The 14,776-nt window shown below is 41.7% G+C and overlaps 1 protein-coding gene and 1 pseudogene across 3 annotated transcripts in view; one reads left to right on the forward strand and one right to left on the reverse strand.

Moving 5' to 3' along the window:
• The first annotated feature begins 2,309 nt into the window (after positions 1–2,309).
• LOC118122713 lies at positions 2,310–2,432 on the forward strand (annotated as a pseudogene).
• Positions 2,433–8,285: 5,853 nt separating this feature from the next.
• Positions 8,286–14,776, reverse strand: part of klhl13 (kelch-like family member 13) — a 33,877-nt gene continuing 27,386 nt past the window's right edge. For all 3 annotated transcript variants that reach the window (XM_035178953.2, XM_035178951.2, XM_035178952.2), the window contains one exon: positions 8,286–9,386. In XM_035178953.2, coding sequence (XP_035034844.1) covers positions 8,899–9,386 — 488 coding nt within the window. In that variant the 3' untranslated portion in view covers positions 8,286–8,898. The remainder of the gene's footprint in view (positions 9,387–14,776) is intronic.

The raw sequence follows: 14,776 nt of genomic DNA on the forward strand, positions 1-14,776 counted from the left end.
GTCTTTATTTTGGCCCGGTGACCTCACAGGTCATGGGGTCCAGAGTGACCAATGGGAGTTGAAACCTGTGTCCCTGGGGGTTTCACCCTCTGTGTGAAGTTGATGCCCTCTGGGAGACTGAGTTCCTTGCTCTGGTTTTTGATGGCCCCTGGGAGACTGAGTCCTGGGGGAACATGCGGCTTCAGGCTTTGATGGCACATGTAGGCCGAAGTGTGGTTTCACAAAAAACCATGGCCCAACAGGTGTCAGATATGTACCAGGAAAAAGGATTGTAAAACTCACACCGTGTGCCGCGGGTGTAACAAATACATCTGCAAGGGCTGCTCACTTGTCTATTGCCCTACGTGTGCATCCTAATATGGGGTGGGCTATGTGAGGGGGCCAACAGCCGGGGGAAGCAGGGACAACACAAGGGTTATTAAATAATTTTATTATTTTAATAATCATATTTTATGATTATTAATAATTAGCCAACATCAAGTCTACCTACTATTGCACAACACAGCCTTATCAAACAGTTCCGCTTCTTGGGCTTCTTCTTCTGAAGTGGACTCTTTTGAACGTTTTTTTCTTCTTCAGCCTTCAGCATTATCTTGGCATTTTTCAAATCAGCCTGGAGCTGCATGATGGTCACTTCCTGGCTCCTCAGTGTATTCTCTTTCTCCCCCCTCAACCGCCTGACCTCAGTTTCTGTGATTTGCTGCACATCACTCATGGTGAGGTGAACCATTACCTTCTCATTTTCCTGAAAAAGATTGACCATTTGGAGCTCAGGACCCTCTTTTACCATTTGGAGCTCAGGACCCTTTTTGACCATTTGGAGCTCTGGATCCTCTTTGACCATATGGAGCTCAGAAGCCTCTTTGGCCATTTGGAGCTTAGAAGCCTCTTTGACAATTTGGAGCTCAGGAGCCTCTTTGACCATATGGAGCTCAGGACCCTCTTTGACCATTTGAAGTTCAGGAGCCTCTTTGACCATTTGGAGCTCAGGACCCTTTTTGACCATATGGAGCTCAGGACCCTCTTTGACCATTTGGAGCTCATGACCCTCTTTGGCCATTCGGAGCTCAGGAAACTCTTTGACCAGTTGGAGCTCAGGAGCCTCTTTGACCATTTGAAGCTCAGGACCCTCTTTGGCCATTCGGAGCTCAGGAGCCTCTTCAGCCATTTGGAGCTCAGGACCCTCCTTGTCTTCCTCTTCTTTTAGTGCCACATCATCTGAGAAGTCAAGCCAAATCTCTCTTAATGATCTCTTCTCAGTTGCCTCAACCTGCATGTCCTTCATGTCATCACAGACATCCATGCACTTTCTTGCTTCCTGGAAGTCTTCTTCTGTCTGCTGTTGTAACTGTTTTGGGATGTTGTTTAACTTGCACCTAAGATCCATGTTGAGGATAGATGTTATACTCAATTTCGTGGCACACATCATCTTAGTGTCCTCCAGCTGAAGGAGGAGATCATGGTATTTCTCATCTACTGCTCTTTGTGACTCATATTGCCTCTTACGCTCTACATGAATCTGGCTTTTAACTTCCGTGGTGATTTTCTGCTGTACATCCAATTTTTCATTAGTTTGACGCAACAGTTTTTCGGTGTCACGCAGCCAATTCCTGAGAAGGGCTATTTCCTCCCTCTGCTTTGTAATAGTGGGATGTTCCTTTTGGGGTTTACCCTGGAGTAGATCAAGGACTGCAGTCAGTGTCTCAATATCTGTTTTTAGAGAAGCTCTTTGATGTGGTTTCAACATAAAGAGCTTTGTTTTGGCAGCCTGTAGATTTTGTGTGACTTGCTGCTCCCATTGTTCAATGTAGGCTTGAACACGAATGTTCAGAGTCATTATTGGTTTTGGTCTTGCCATCTTTCTTCTTCTTTCTTTAGTTTATTGGTGAGTGGAAACCAATGTCAAGGTGTATTACTGCCAGCACACAATTGTTCTTCATTATTCCTTTACACTCCTTTGTGATTATTTCAGATGCTAGAATACTTAGATTAAATGAGCAGACCAGAGGGACAGATATAGACTATAGACTATTCTTTAAATGAGTGATCATTACTCCTTTGTCTGTACTTCAAAGGAATGCTTTTCCTTGAGGAATCAAAGGATTTCTCTTTTGACGTACACTTTAAACGTTTCCATAGCATTATGGCTGTAGAGAGTAATTGATAAAGCTGTTTGTTTTTGTCAATAAACCGAAGAAGGCTGCAGACATTTGAGATCCAGTAGGTGGCAGTAATGCACCTTGACATTGGTTGCCACCCGCTAATAAACCGAACAGAAGAAGTAGTAGTCTGTAAAAAGGATTAATGTGTCCCCTATCCAGGGACCATATATTAAATTGATTTTAAGAACCAGGAGATGGAATAGGGGCTTGCTCCCTCCACTCCATGCATCGACCTGGTATTGCAGTACCTCCAGGAATGGTGCACCAACACAGAAGATGGCGGTAATGCACCTTGATGTTGGACCAAACAAAGAAGAAGAGGAAGAAGATGACACAGTAGATGGCGGTAATGCACCTAAACATTGGTTGCCACCCGCCAATAAGCCGAGCAAAGAAGAACTGGCATTAAACAGTGTTGTACAATTGATACATTAAACGTGACACCATTAAATGGTGAAAGAATATTGAATATTAATATTAAAAAACAACATAACTAAAATAACTTTAATTGATTAAAGTTACCTCAGGGCACCACCCTTCAAAGGAAGGGAAAAGATAGCCAATTTATTGATTAAGTCTCATGAAAGTACTAACTACAAATTTGGAACACTGATTAACAATTAAATTAATAATTATTACCAAAATTACCATATAGATAGTTAGCAAAGTTGAAGGATATAGAGTTCTTGACAGTGTAGAGGTTGGCAAAATTCACACTTGTGCAACATTAATGAAAACAACATTTGTGAAAGAAAAACATTTATTATGAAGATAATAAAGTATGAAAACACAAATTACTAAAGGTGTACTTACTATATAAATATATGTATGTGAGTATGCGTGTGTGTGTGTGTCTGTGTGAGTGAGTGTGCTTTCAAAATGGCGGCTGGCCACTCTGAAGATAACAGACCCCCCCCCTTTTTGGAATGTTTACGACATGTGGCGGGGGTTAGAGAGATGTGTGGGGAGATATGCGTGTGTGTGTGTGTGTTGGTGCCAGGTTAGAGAAAGTAGCTAGTTGCATGCAAAGAAAGCCTGTGAAAAAAATAAAATAACTAACATTAACTTTCAAATAACTTATAACCAAAATATCACAGCAGCACAAATCAAACTTATAAACATCACACGGAATTGAATAAACAGTCTTTGCTTAGCCTAGTATAATTATTAAGCCCAGTTGTTTTACCCGTCCATGAAAAGGGGAAAAAAGTTGATGTGCTGTTTGAAGTCCAGTTAAGTCCAGTCTTGCTGGTTTGAGGCTCCTGTTTTGTGGTTCTGCTGTGCGATGCAGCTCTTGTGCTGAAGTTCTTAGGCAGGCTCTTGCGTCGCTGCCTTTTGGAAGGTTTTAGCAGTCTGCTCCAGGCAGGCCTGCTTGAAGGTTGGTAGAGCTTGGGAGGGAGTTTCCCCCCGCTGGGTGAGCTGAAAAGCTGCACCTCTCCTCCATTGAAGTTGAGCAGAAAGAGAGGTGCTGGAGAAGCCACACTTCTCCTCTTGGAGAGTTGAGTCGAAAGAGTCGAAAGAGCCGAAAGAGAGAGAAGAGAGGAGGGACTTGGCTTATATTGGCCTGGTGACCTCATGGGTCACCAGGCCTCATCACCAGGCCTCATGGGTCACCAGGCCAACAATTATTATTATTACTATTATTATTATTAACAATAATACTTATTATTAATTAATTATAACATGAATTGTTGCTGCTATCATTAATAAAATTTTTACACTTATTGTTTTCATTATAACTAGTCAGAGCTGAAACCTGATGGATTATGATTTGGCGCTATATGTGACTCATGTTGGTCTTAAATATAAGTACAGGTGAACTTCAATGATAAAGCCAACAGTCGGTGTATGTCAAAGTGCCATAACAGGCTGGTTTATTAAAAAGTTAATTCAAAGTTGTTACAGTGGTGTGGCACACCAATCAGCCGGCTGGTGCACTGGAAGTATGCTATTGGTGAGTAACAAAAACTATACACACATTAAACCCTTTTCCCAACAGAAAACACCAAAACTAGTGCCAGTACCAGTGCCACAGCAAACCACAAATGATAATACAGTAACCACAAATCAACAAGTGAACTCCCACTGCACCAGCCACTCCTGTGACTGGGGGCCAACAACAACTACAGCACTAAAAACGATAAAGATGCAGATTAACACTATGCTTCACATACTTTAATACAGGAAATAAAACAATATTAAATGAATATAAAATAAACGGCAACCAGTACTTTGCCTGTAAAATGAACACAGCACATGTTATTTTCAGTCGAACCACCTAATACAGTTTAAAAGTAAGAAAGTCCTTCCAAGGACCGTCACGTCCAGTTGTACATATCCCAGATATGGGATAGACAGTCCATTGGCAGTTGTTTAATCTGTGTTTGTCAGAGTCAAAATTGGCTGAAAAGAAGCTTTCTGTTATTGTCGTAACATTTGATCCTGTGTCCAGTAATGATGGAACATCAACCCCATTTATTACCAGGTTTACAACAGAGCAAGCTGCTTTAACAATGCAGGTGTCACAGGGAAAACTGCTTCAGTGACTTGCCTTCTTGCTGCTTACGGTCATAAAAATGTTGTTGCAGTACTACCAACTGCTTTTTTTCATGATACAGGGCCTTCATAATACTGATAACCTTGACAGGGTTTTCCCTTTCACTGCTTGGGCAGTGCTTTATCTCACTTCGGGGTTCTCCTCCCAAATGATCAAGGAGGAAGATGGCTTTTTCGTTGTACGAGAGGTGCCTGCCTTCCAGACAAGCCTCTACCTCCACAATCCAGTCCTCAAGTCCAATACTGTCAGGTGGGTCTTGATAACCATAGAATTTGGGACATGTAACCGCGCTTTGAACAGTGCGCCCTGGCATACGAAAATAGGGCTCTATGATTTTATCATCATATGATTAATTGAAATGTTTCATCTCTCATCCAGGAGGCTTGTTCGATTCAGTTGGCCCAGTCTTGTCAGTAAAGAATGGATTGATATCCTGTGGCCACAAGTTACTTATCCCACGACTCACCATTACATTTTTCCAAAATGTCACCAGGGGGGCTCCATAACATACGTAAATGAAGTCTTACATGTTTCACAAGTATTGTTTAAGTCCACAACTCTGGTAAAGCTGCTAATTTAATGTTTCTGTGTCACTTTGAAACAAATCCAAGGTGCATACTGCCACCCACTGTTCTTCTCTTGGTTTAAGCCCCGACATTCAAATTCAACTCACGCACGGTCAAGTGTTTTTAGCCTGCCAATGTCTGTTGTGATCCTCCTCCAGAGCCGTGCACACACTGCACACAAGCTCTCGCCCAAGGGTGCGTGGGGTGCTAGGTAGCATTCCTAGTTCCGGTAGCATCGCTGAATAGCTGCAGTTAAAGCTTAGTATCGCTGATGTGTCACATGGCCCTTGGGCCAGAGAATAGAGGGGCAAGCTTGTACCACACAAGAACGTGAAAGATGACATTTTGGCTAAAAACATGATGCAAATGTTATGATGCCGTTGAATTCGAATGTCGGTGCTTCCGGACTCTTGGATGACACCACATGAGCACTATGGAGGAATTTTCTGTTTTTTTCTGTTGTTATTTTACGTTTTGGGGAAGTGGTCCCCAGTTACTTAAATTGTATTGGATTTGGCTGCAAAGCTGTTTACCCCTGAAACTCCAAAAGTGTTTTGTGGACTCAAACACTTCACCCACCCCTCCATCGGCTCAGTGGTGAGTAGATAATGAGTGAATTTTCATTCATTTATTCAGCATCACTGGTGCTTAGTGCCCCTAGTGTCTACAAATATGAATGCAAAAATAACAAATAATAATCAAACTAATGAAATAGCTCCTACAGTTTGGTATCATAGGTAGAAAAATGGAAACTGATATATCTACATATAAGATGGCCAAGAAGAAGAGGACTGGACGCAGCACTGCTCTTGTGAACCATTCATCCAAAATCTTTCGCAGTCAACACAACACTTCCTTGGGTTTTCAACAATACACAAGCCAATTGGACATTCATCTGGCAATTGTTTTGTTTTGTTTAATGTTTAAACAGAGGGAAGCCTCTGCATAGAAAACAGATTTCACCATTATCCCCCTTCAGTAGATTCTGGTTATTCAGATTTTTATTCAATGAATACTGCGGCCCTGACATCTCCTTTTGTGGTCCGGAATGCTAAAAGAGCAGTGAAAGTTTGTAGAAAAGTGTTTAAGTCTATTTGAAAGAAAAATGGACAATGACAGTCATAAATAAATCCTGCCAGGACCTATTGTCCTATCATACTGTCAGTCTGAGAGCTTAATGAAATGGAAACACATACACAGGCATAGGAGTTGATTTATGTAACTGCTGATGTGTGATATTTCTAGTTAAATTCCTGACTCCCACGCCGAAAAGAAACGTTTAGCAAAAACTGTAGCCTACATGATTTGTTTGATTTGATTAGATTTGTTTATTAATTTTAAACATAAAAAAACATAAAATATGTAGAAAATAACAAAGAAAAAACAAAACACAATAAATATTAAACAGACTTTCAATGAGAAACATAAATTAAATGATGTCCGAAAAGTAGGGAGACACTTCACCACTAGATGTCACTAAATTCTACACACTGAACCTTTAATAGAAATGAAGATTTGCAACACGAAGTCAGTCTCTTCCCTCACTGGAGTTGCACTGCACTGCCCTCTAATCCTACGTTTTCAGGAAGGATCAATGTCGTTGTTGTGGGTTTGATTTAGAAATAGCGACACTTCATCTTCTCTTTCGACTCTCCCGCCGTGAACGGGATCTATTATGCTTTTTCTTATTTTCAGAGGTAAACATAATATCACAATGTTGGATTGTCATTTTAATCGTGGTCAGTTTCAAACATTGGCTAAATGCATGTTAGAGTAACAGGGAGCAGGGCTTTTCTTTTCTCAACAGCTTCTTTATATCCTCTGGGTATTCAGAGGTCAGAGAGCCTTGTACTTCCATATTTAGACATAACCACGCCCACCTATCAGCGGGATACACCTACCTGCTCGGTTTGCAACTGCTGTGCTCAGGGGTCCACAAAGTGGCCTAATAGGTAGGGGGGCCTTAAAGCCAAATCCAGCTGTTTCAGAAAAGACAGTGAACTGCAGGATCCATGAGGGGCCAGTATAAGACTTTTGAAAGGTAAATAGATACTGCAGTGGAGTTCAAGAATAAATTAAAAGAGCTGGAAATGAGCATAATTGGTCAGGTGATAGAGAGGGTAGATGGTTAAAAGTGAGTTATGTATTTTCAAAGTTATGTCTATGGAAAGTTGACACTAAATTCTTACCCTTTCACCGTTCTCTGGTTTGTACGCCTTTGCCAGCAGCTGAGCCTGTTATATTATTCCTCTTCTGTTCAGTCAGCTACTTTCTATCACAGGATTACAAACTGCCTATTTTTAAATGTTGGAGAATGATACAAGCTGCTCCATCAAAAGGGCCCAACAATAAGATGCAGCATAAAAATAGAGCTTTTGAACTGCCACAAAACAAAGGTATTAACGTAGCTGCTAAAAACAAAGCTTAACTGTAAAACCAAGCACAAGCCATGCTATAGGTAAAGGAAAATGTAACACAGAAGGGATTCAAAAGCTAAAAGTGAAACATTAAAAAAGGCACAAAATCATCATGAATTTACATGTGAAATAACCTGACATCATGGTGGCTGCACAGCAGAAATTCTGTTGCCACCAATACCGCGGGACCAGCCATTAAAACCTGAGATGTGAGACACCACTGCAGCGGCTCATTAATTGAATACGATGAGAATATAATGAGGATTTAAATCACCAGACCAAACTCACCTGATGACTACACAACCTTTTGTTCCTGGGAGCAGTGTGAGGCAGACGTCTCCGACACCATATGCTGCTACATTAAGGCTTTAATCGTCCCGGAGCAGGTGGGCAGCCTGTTGGCGACACAGCCGTCTCAAATCCATACCAGACAGTCTAATCACTATCCAACCAAAATCTAATTCATATATAAGACTCTGAAATGTCCAAGTTTGTGCACATTCAAAATGTCCATCAACATCCACTTTTTGGGGGGGGTTGGAGGTTTGCGTTTGCTGCAGTCAGTAATGACGACATCATTTTCTTACTTTCAAAATCATGTTTATTAAATTTAGAAAACACCATTTTGTTAACAGTTTCATAGCAACCGCAGGAAAGGACTGAAACTGTAAGAGAGACAGAGAGAGCGAGAGTGAGAGACGTCGATGGGGCCTGGGCCAACCCCTGAGTTAAAAACCAGCTTGTGTTGTTGAGCTCATCTGTCCCTACGCTTCTGCTCTCTGGGGTCACCTGCAGCTAACCTGGCATAGACTAGAAGAGACAGTCAGTGTGGTAAGTCAGCATCTCAGGGTAGAACGCCTACAGAAACGAGACATAAGAAAACTTTGTAGACATCAGGTAGAAAAGTTGATTTGCAAAGTCACTTTTCAAGTCAAGGTATTTCCTGCCAAAATATACCGAGTATGCAACATTAACATGTAATTAGGTTGCCAAATCGCATCGGTATGTAGGTTTTAACCACTTCGGGAGGGGTTTCTGCACAGCTGGAGGGGAGCGGGAGGTACTTGGGGATGCAGTACAGATGTAGTCCAAAGAGGAAGTGCAAACAATGTCTATAAGGTGTGTTTGTTGAGGGGGTTGGGTGGGCGAGGGGTTAGGGGTGCGTGAGCAAAGTGGGTCCCCCCTCCCTTTACTCATCAAGGAGCCGAGAGGGGCGACTCTCTGGAGGGCGAGCCCGAAATATCCTCAGGGGGGAAAACTGTGAGTGTGCAGGCTCGGATCCCGCCCAGCGACTCTGGTAAGTCAAACACTTTGTGCCATTCATCTTTCTCAGGGTCATACTTCTGTACTATTTCCACCATGCAGCGATTGTTCCACGAGTAGCCCCCAACCACATAGATCTTGTTCTCAAACACGGCAACGCCAACGTCGCTCTGGCCTCGCAACATGGCAGCGATAGGTGTCCACAAGTCGAGGGCGGGGGAGTAGTATTCACAGCTGAGCACGTCGTCGTAGTCGCTGGTGCCCCGGAAGTGATTGCCCCCGATGACGTAAAGACGGTCCCCGACTGTGCACATGCAGTGCAGACCACGCACCGTCGTCATGGGGGCTTTCTGAGTCCATTTATCTGCATCTGGGTCAAAACACATTAGCTCCTTCTGAAAAGTGTCATGAGTGATTCCGCCTGCAGGAAGAAAAAAGAAAGAGTGCAAATTAGAAATTTTTATTTATTTGGGCCATGAAGTGGATCAGCCATAATATGTTCACAGTTGCCTCAAAAGCATTATGAAGAATGAGAATCAGAATTAAGGCTGTAATTTGTTTTATCTCACCTTTACGCAATCTTCATTAATTTAACCTAAACTCAAACTCAACCATGAATTAACAGGGTTAAGTGTAATCTTCCGAGCTAGAGTGACACCGATGTTCGTTCAGCCTCTTTTCTGTACCGCGAACTAACACCGATGATGAGCACTCATTACAAAGCTTTGATTCAAATACGCACAACAACAGTCTGTGGATGCCGCGACATGAAAAACTGAGGGAAAGATAAAAACAGGACATGTCTACAGGGAAGGCTTAAAATAAAGAGGAACACAATCCCAGCATGCATTTGGGTAGCAGCCAAGGCGCCAAGCCGCCAAGCCCCCCCCTCCCTGCCAGAGTGACTAGGACCAAATGAGGTGAAGATTTGCAGAGCATGCCGAATAGAGGCAGAATCTCTCTTTTGCTGCTGCCCAGTGATCGTGTGCTTGGTTTATTGTTGCGGCCTAAGCTGTCTATTCAGCAGCCATGACTCAGATCTGTGATGCTGCGCCTCCTTAACTGATCAAATCCAAAGATAGCCTAACTATCCATTCTCTTTATCCAAGTAGCCTGCTATTGAAATCCTGACAAGAGAACAGTGCTGGAGTTGACATAGTAGGGTCCTTCTAATTCCTCTCAAGAGACCGTGCTGCTATTATGATGCAGTTCAAGGGCTTTGGCCTGTCCCTGATATGATGATGTCTGATCAGCATCCTGGTGTTCCATTGTCTACTCAGGTACCATTAGTGAGACTTTGAGAGTAGACAAGGTTTTGCTAAATTGAGCCTAAAAGCTTTTGCCCTTCCATAGACGGCACAAAGGAGAATGGGTAATTGTTTGTATTAGAGCCTGACTGACATATTGATATGAGCCTTTTACAGACGTATCGGAATCTGCCTTTATAGCCGATTTCAGACGTGCACCGAACTCTGGATAATCTCCTGAAATTTTTTAGGAGGGCTATATGTGAAAGACAATGAGATTCGAGGGCTATTGGTGATGAGGGCTGATGCCGGTATCACTGTGCTGTAGACGAAAGCACGTGATCGCCACAGCGGAAGTAATATGTTACATCCTGCCTCCTTCATGCTGTGTCACTCCTCATCTGAACGCTCTGGAGATGTTTCCATTGTTGTGAATGTGTCTGACAGGAGAATCTCCTGCTGCGTTCTTCATATGTGAATAGGAAAACGGCAGAAAAAAGCCAGGACCCCGCTGTGTCTATATATTTGGTTGTATTTCTGTTTTCTCATAATATATATCTTAGGATAATTGGTATTGGCCCCCAAGAGCCCATATCAGTCAGGCTCTAGTTTGTATTATATTGTATATGCTAATAGTTTATCATTTAAATGCACTTGCTTTTAGCCGTGTAGAGTCCACCCCATACAGCTCATTATGATTAAAAGCATCCAGACTTAAATCCCAGTATAAACTTCTAGTGAACCGTACTCATCTCTGAACAAACGCATGTACGATCAGACCGCTTAAGGATTAACTCTGCTCAAAACATGCCATGGATCCAATCAATCATTTTTCTACAGGAGGTCATGGAACATATGAATCAACATTAACATGCAGTGTGCAGATGGTAAAACCCATTTCATTGGCTTCTCTTTTCCCATCACATTAAAACCCAGTGCTTTTCATTATTGTCCCTATTCAGTTAAATTATATGAAGTGACCAGTGTTTCTCCACTCTTGAACTCATACTGGCAAATTTATTCTGCAGCTTTATGACATTTCTGTGTGGTTATCAGTCACTGCGGGAACATTACAATCAAATTTCATCTGTATTGTAAGTCACTCCCTTAATTGTCATTCACTGCTAACTATATAATAGACAATCATTAACTCTACAGTGACACTTGCATGAGTCATTGTGATATTGGGCCATTGCTGACGGACATTGAGTTCCACAACAGTCATTTCCACATCTATAAAACTAAACAACTTGAATTGTGGGATTGCTGGCAGAAGGTAGTGTACATGCGATGCACACAAATTTTTTCATTTCGTTGAGTATTCTTTTACTTTTTGGAATAAATTTCACACTCAGAATTGAGACACAAATAAAATGGCAGAAGATGAACATACTGCATGGCGCTACATAACAAACAGGGTGTGATTTCTGACACAGTCCCCACATTATTTGCAAGAGCTGCAATTACAGTATGTCAATACGTGCAACATTTCAATAATGATCCAGCGGGGAGAATGCACCCATACATTACACATCACCATCCTTGTCTGCTCTGATCTAAACCCACAGTTATGAGGCCGTCATGAACAGCTTTCTTGCAAATACATCAAAACGTCACAACAAACTACTGAAGAAATAATCAATTTAGATTATTCAATGCATATAGTGTCCTCGCTGTAGATGACTCAATAAATAACTTAGACCTCAAGCTCTTCTTCACACCAATCTTAATCTGTGTGATCAGGCTCTGGACCAGAGGCGGTGTGGCTCTGCAAAGGTTCGCCACTCATGTCTGAGCTCTGCCACGCCACTTGAGCTGTGATGGTCCGTGGGCATAGTGCATTTGTCAGGTTCATCCGGCTGACGGGATACCTTCAGACAGCGCAGCACAGCTCTAACTGTGAGACTGTGGTGAGACTGTAGGTGTTGGTCCAACAACATTCCTCTAATGGCTAAAGCTCTTTTACATGTACCTTCTGCACTGAAAGCACTTATACTATTCAGAACAGTAAATACCAAATACACTAAATTCATATAGAGCTTTTTTCGAACCTTAACAAGTCAAAGCACTTTACATTTTCTATATGAGCCATGCACGTTCCTTTGTTGGGTTATAACCTTCACAATGTTGTAGCCGCTGCAGGTGCAGAGCGTGACACCTATTTTGCTCTTGTGACAGCTGGCTGGCTATTACCTGCCTCATTGAAACATGAAACCAACAAAAGAAGAACCCATTACAATATCAAAAGGGGTGAGCCATGAATCCCAATGTTCTGCAGAGTACAGACTGAGGCTGAAAGATTGAAAAAAAACAGCTGGCTACCAGCGGATTAGCTTCGTCCATGACTATTATGTTATTCATCACTCCAGTTTATTTATTTTAATAAGTGAAAATTTGGCTTTCATCTTCACTCCATGATAATGTTACACTTGCCAAATCATGAGCACTGCGTGTTCCCAATTATGCCCCAGTTCTTGGGGTTGCCAAATGAAATACTAACTATATTCAATGTTTTTAAAGTTCTGTTTGTATAAACAATGATCGTAATCATGTATGAAGGTAGGTATGAGTTTCTGGCCCGTTTCCATCAAGTCAGCAATAGATGACATCAAATCAAATTAAAGGGAATACACTCACTATTGGCTTTTTACTTACAGTAACAATTCTTCCTCCAACACTATGGTCTGCAGTCTGTATTTATATAGCACTTTTCTAGTCTTGATGACCACCTTGAGATTTTTACCATTCTCTCACACACACACACACATTCATAGACATATTACACATTCTATGGGCAGCATTTTTTTCCTATGAGATGAAACGGGAACGGGGGTCGAAGTGCCGACCTTCTGATTTAAGGTTTCTGAAGAAAAAAATTAAAATACAATGACAAATCTTTGATAGTAGAGACCAATAAAAGTAAAATAACTATTAAGGACCACTCACACAATCACTAACATGACATAACTGGAGCTAATAGGGGATGTAATTTGCCGTGTATAGAGCCACATAATACTGATGCAGGTTTGCAGGAATAATTAGATCTGTGGATTATGAAATAAAACTGACTGGTGTAGTGCACAGTAATCAAAAAGCAGGGAGTGTATCTAATAACAGTGTGTATGCTGGTCAGCACCTTACAATGTAAACAAGCTTAATACTACCGCTAAAGAGCTTTTCAGTGTTATATTATATATGTTTGGGTTTTTTTTGCCAAAGCCTCCCAGGCGTAAATGTAAGTACAGTATCTGGCTCGTGCAGATAATGTGTATTAATTTGCTGAGGCTAAAGAAACCAGTCTATCCTCACTGCCAATATAACACTTCTTTAAATATTCATTCCATGGATGCTCATGTGTATCAGTTGAAATTTGGACATGGCCATTTTTTACTTGTCTCACTATTCAAAGAGCTAATGTTTATGTCTTTGGTGAAATATGCTCACAGATTTTCACAAGATCTTATGTTGAACCGGTGCTTTTCACTGGTGATACTCAAGAATCTATGCATTGTACATTGAGAGATTACAAACCTCCTAAATTGATTTTTTTCTTTCCCATCTCCTTCATACTAGAAAATACATATAAGAAAAAAATCCTGTGATCCCCTTTTTCATGTTTATGTGTTGCAGAATGAAGGCGGTACCCACGGCCAGTAGGGATTAACACAGGCTCTTCTGTGTTACACCTCCTACACAGGTTTCAGTCCTCTACTTTGCTCCATCCCTCCCCAATTTCTCCTCCACCTCCCCTCCTCCCCTTCCTTTGTAGCATGACTCTGGATTAGTCACAGCGAGAAACTAGGGCTCATCTCCATAATGCAGGATTTGTTTTCAATCCTATGAAGTCAACGACTACTGAGGTGACACCTAAAAGAGTAAGTATTGGCTGCTGAAAGTCTCAGTCCCTGCGCTCTTCCCCGAGCACTGACAAAAACACACATTATCTTCACCTGATCACTCATCATGGATGAATCAAGTGAGTGAGGAATTGTTTGATCAATACTCTAAGTGTGAAAGACTAATACCTATCATTATCAAAATGCGGGTTTCTCACCATGTTATCTCGCAAACTACAGGCAGAGACCTGGTATCCAGGTTTTTTTCAGTTATCACTTTCAAGTTGGTCTCGTTTGTAGCTCTATTACAGTGGGATAATATCTGTATCGTTGAGAATGAACTACAACCCACGCAGACACAAACTATACATACTGTCAGTCATGACACCACACGAGCAGTATGGAGGCATGATATGTTTTTTCTGTTGTTTTATTACGTCTGAAGTATAGGTCGCCGGTTACTTCAATTGTATCGGATTCGGCTGCAACAAAGTTTACCCCTGAGACTCCAGAAGTGCCCTCCAAGGGCATAGTGGTGAGTAGATGAGCAGTGAATTAGAATTTTTTGGTGAACTATCCCTTTACTGTATCAATCATGAACTGAATCATATAAAAAAAATTCTGTTTGGAAATTTCCATTGAAATGAACCAACGCACACATACAGCCCTCTGTCTATGACTCATGGCAATGCATGATACATGAAGTGGAGCTCGGAGGAAAGGTTTCA

The sequence above is a fragment of the Hippoglossus stenolepis genome, chromosome 15 (assembly GCF_022539355.2).
Source record: "Hippoglossus stenolepis isolate QCI-W04-F060 chromosome 15, HSTE1.2, whole genome shotgun sequence".
NCBI classification, from domain to species: domain Eukaryota; kingdom Metazoa; phylum Chordata; class Actinopteri; order Pleuronectiformes; family Pleuronectidae; genus Hippoglossus; species Hippoglossus stenolepis.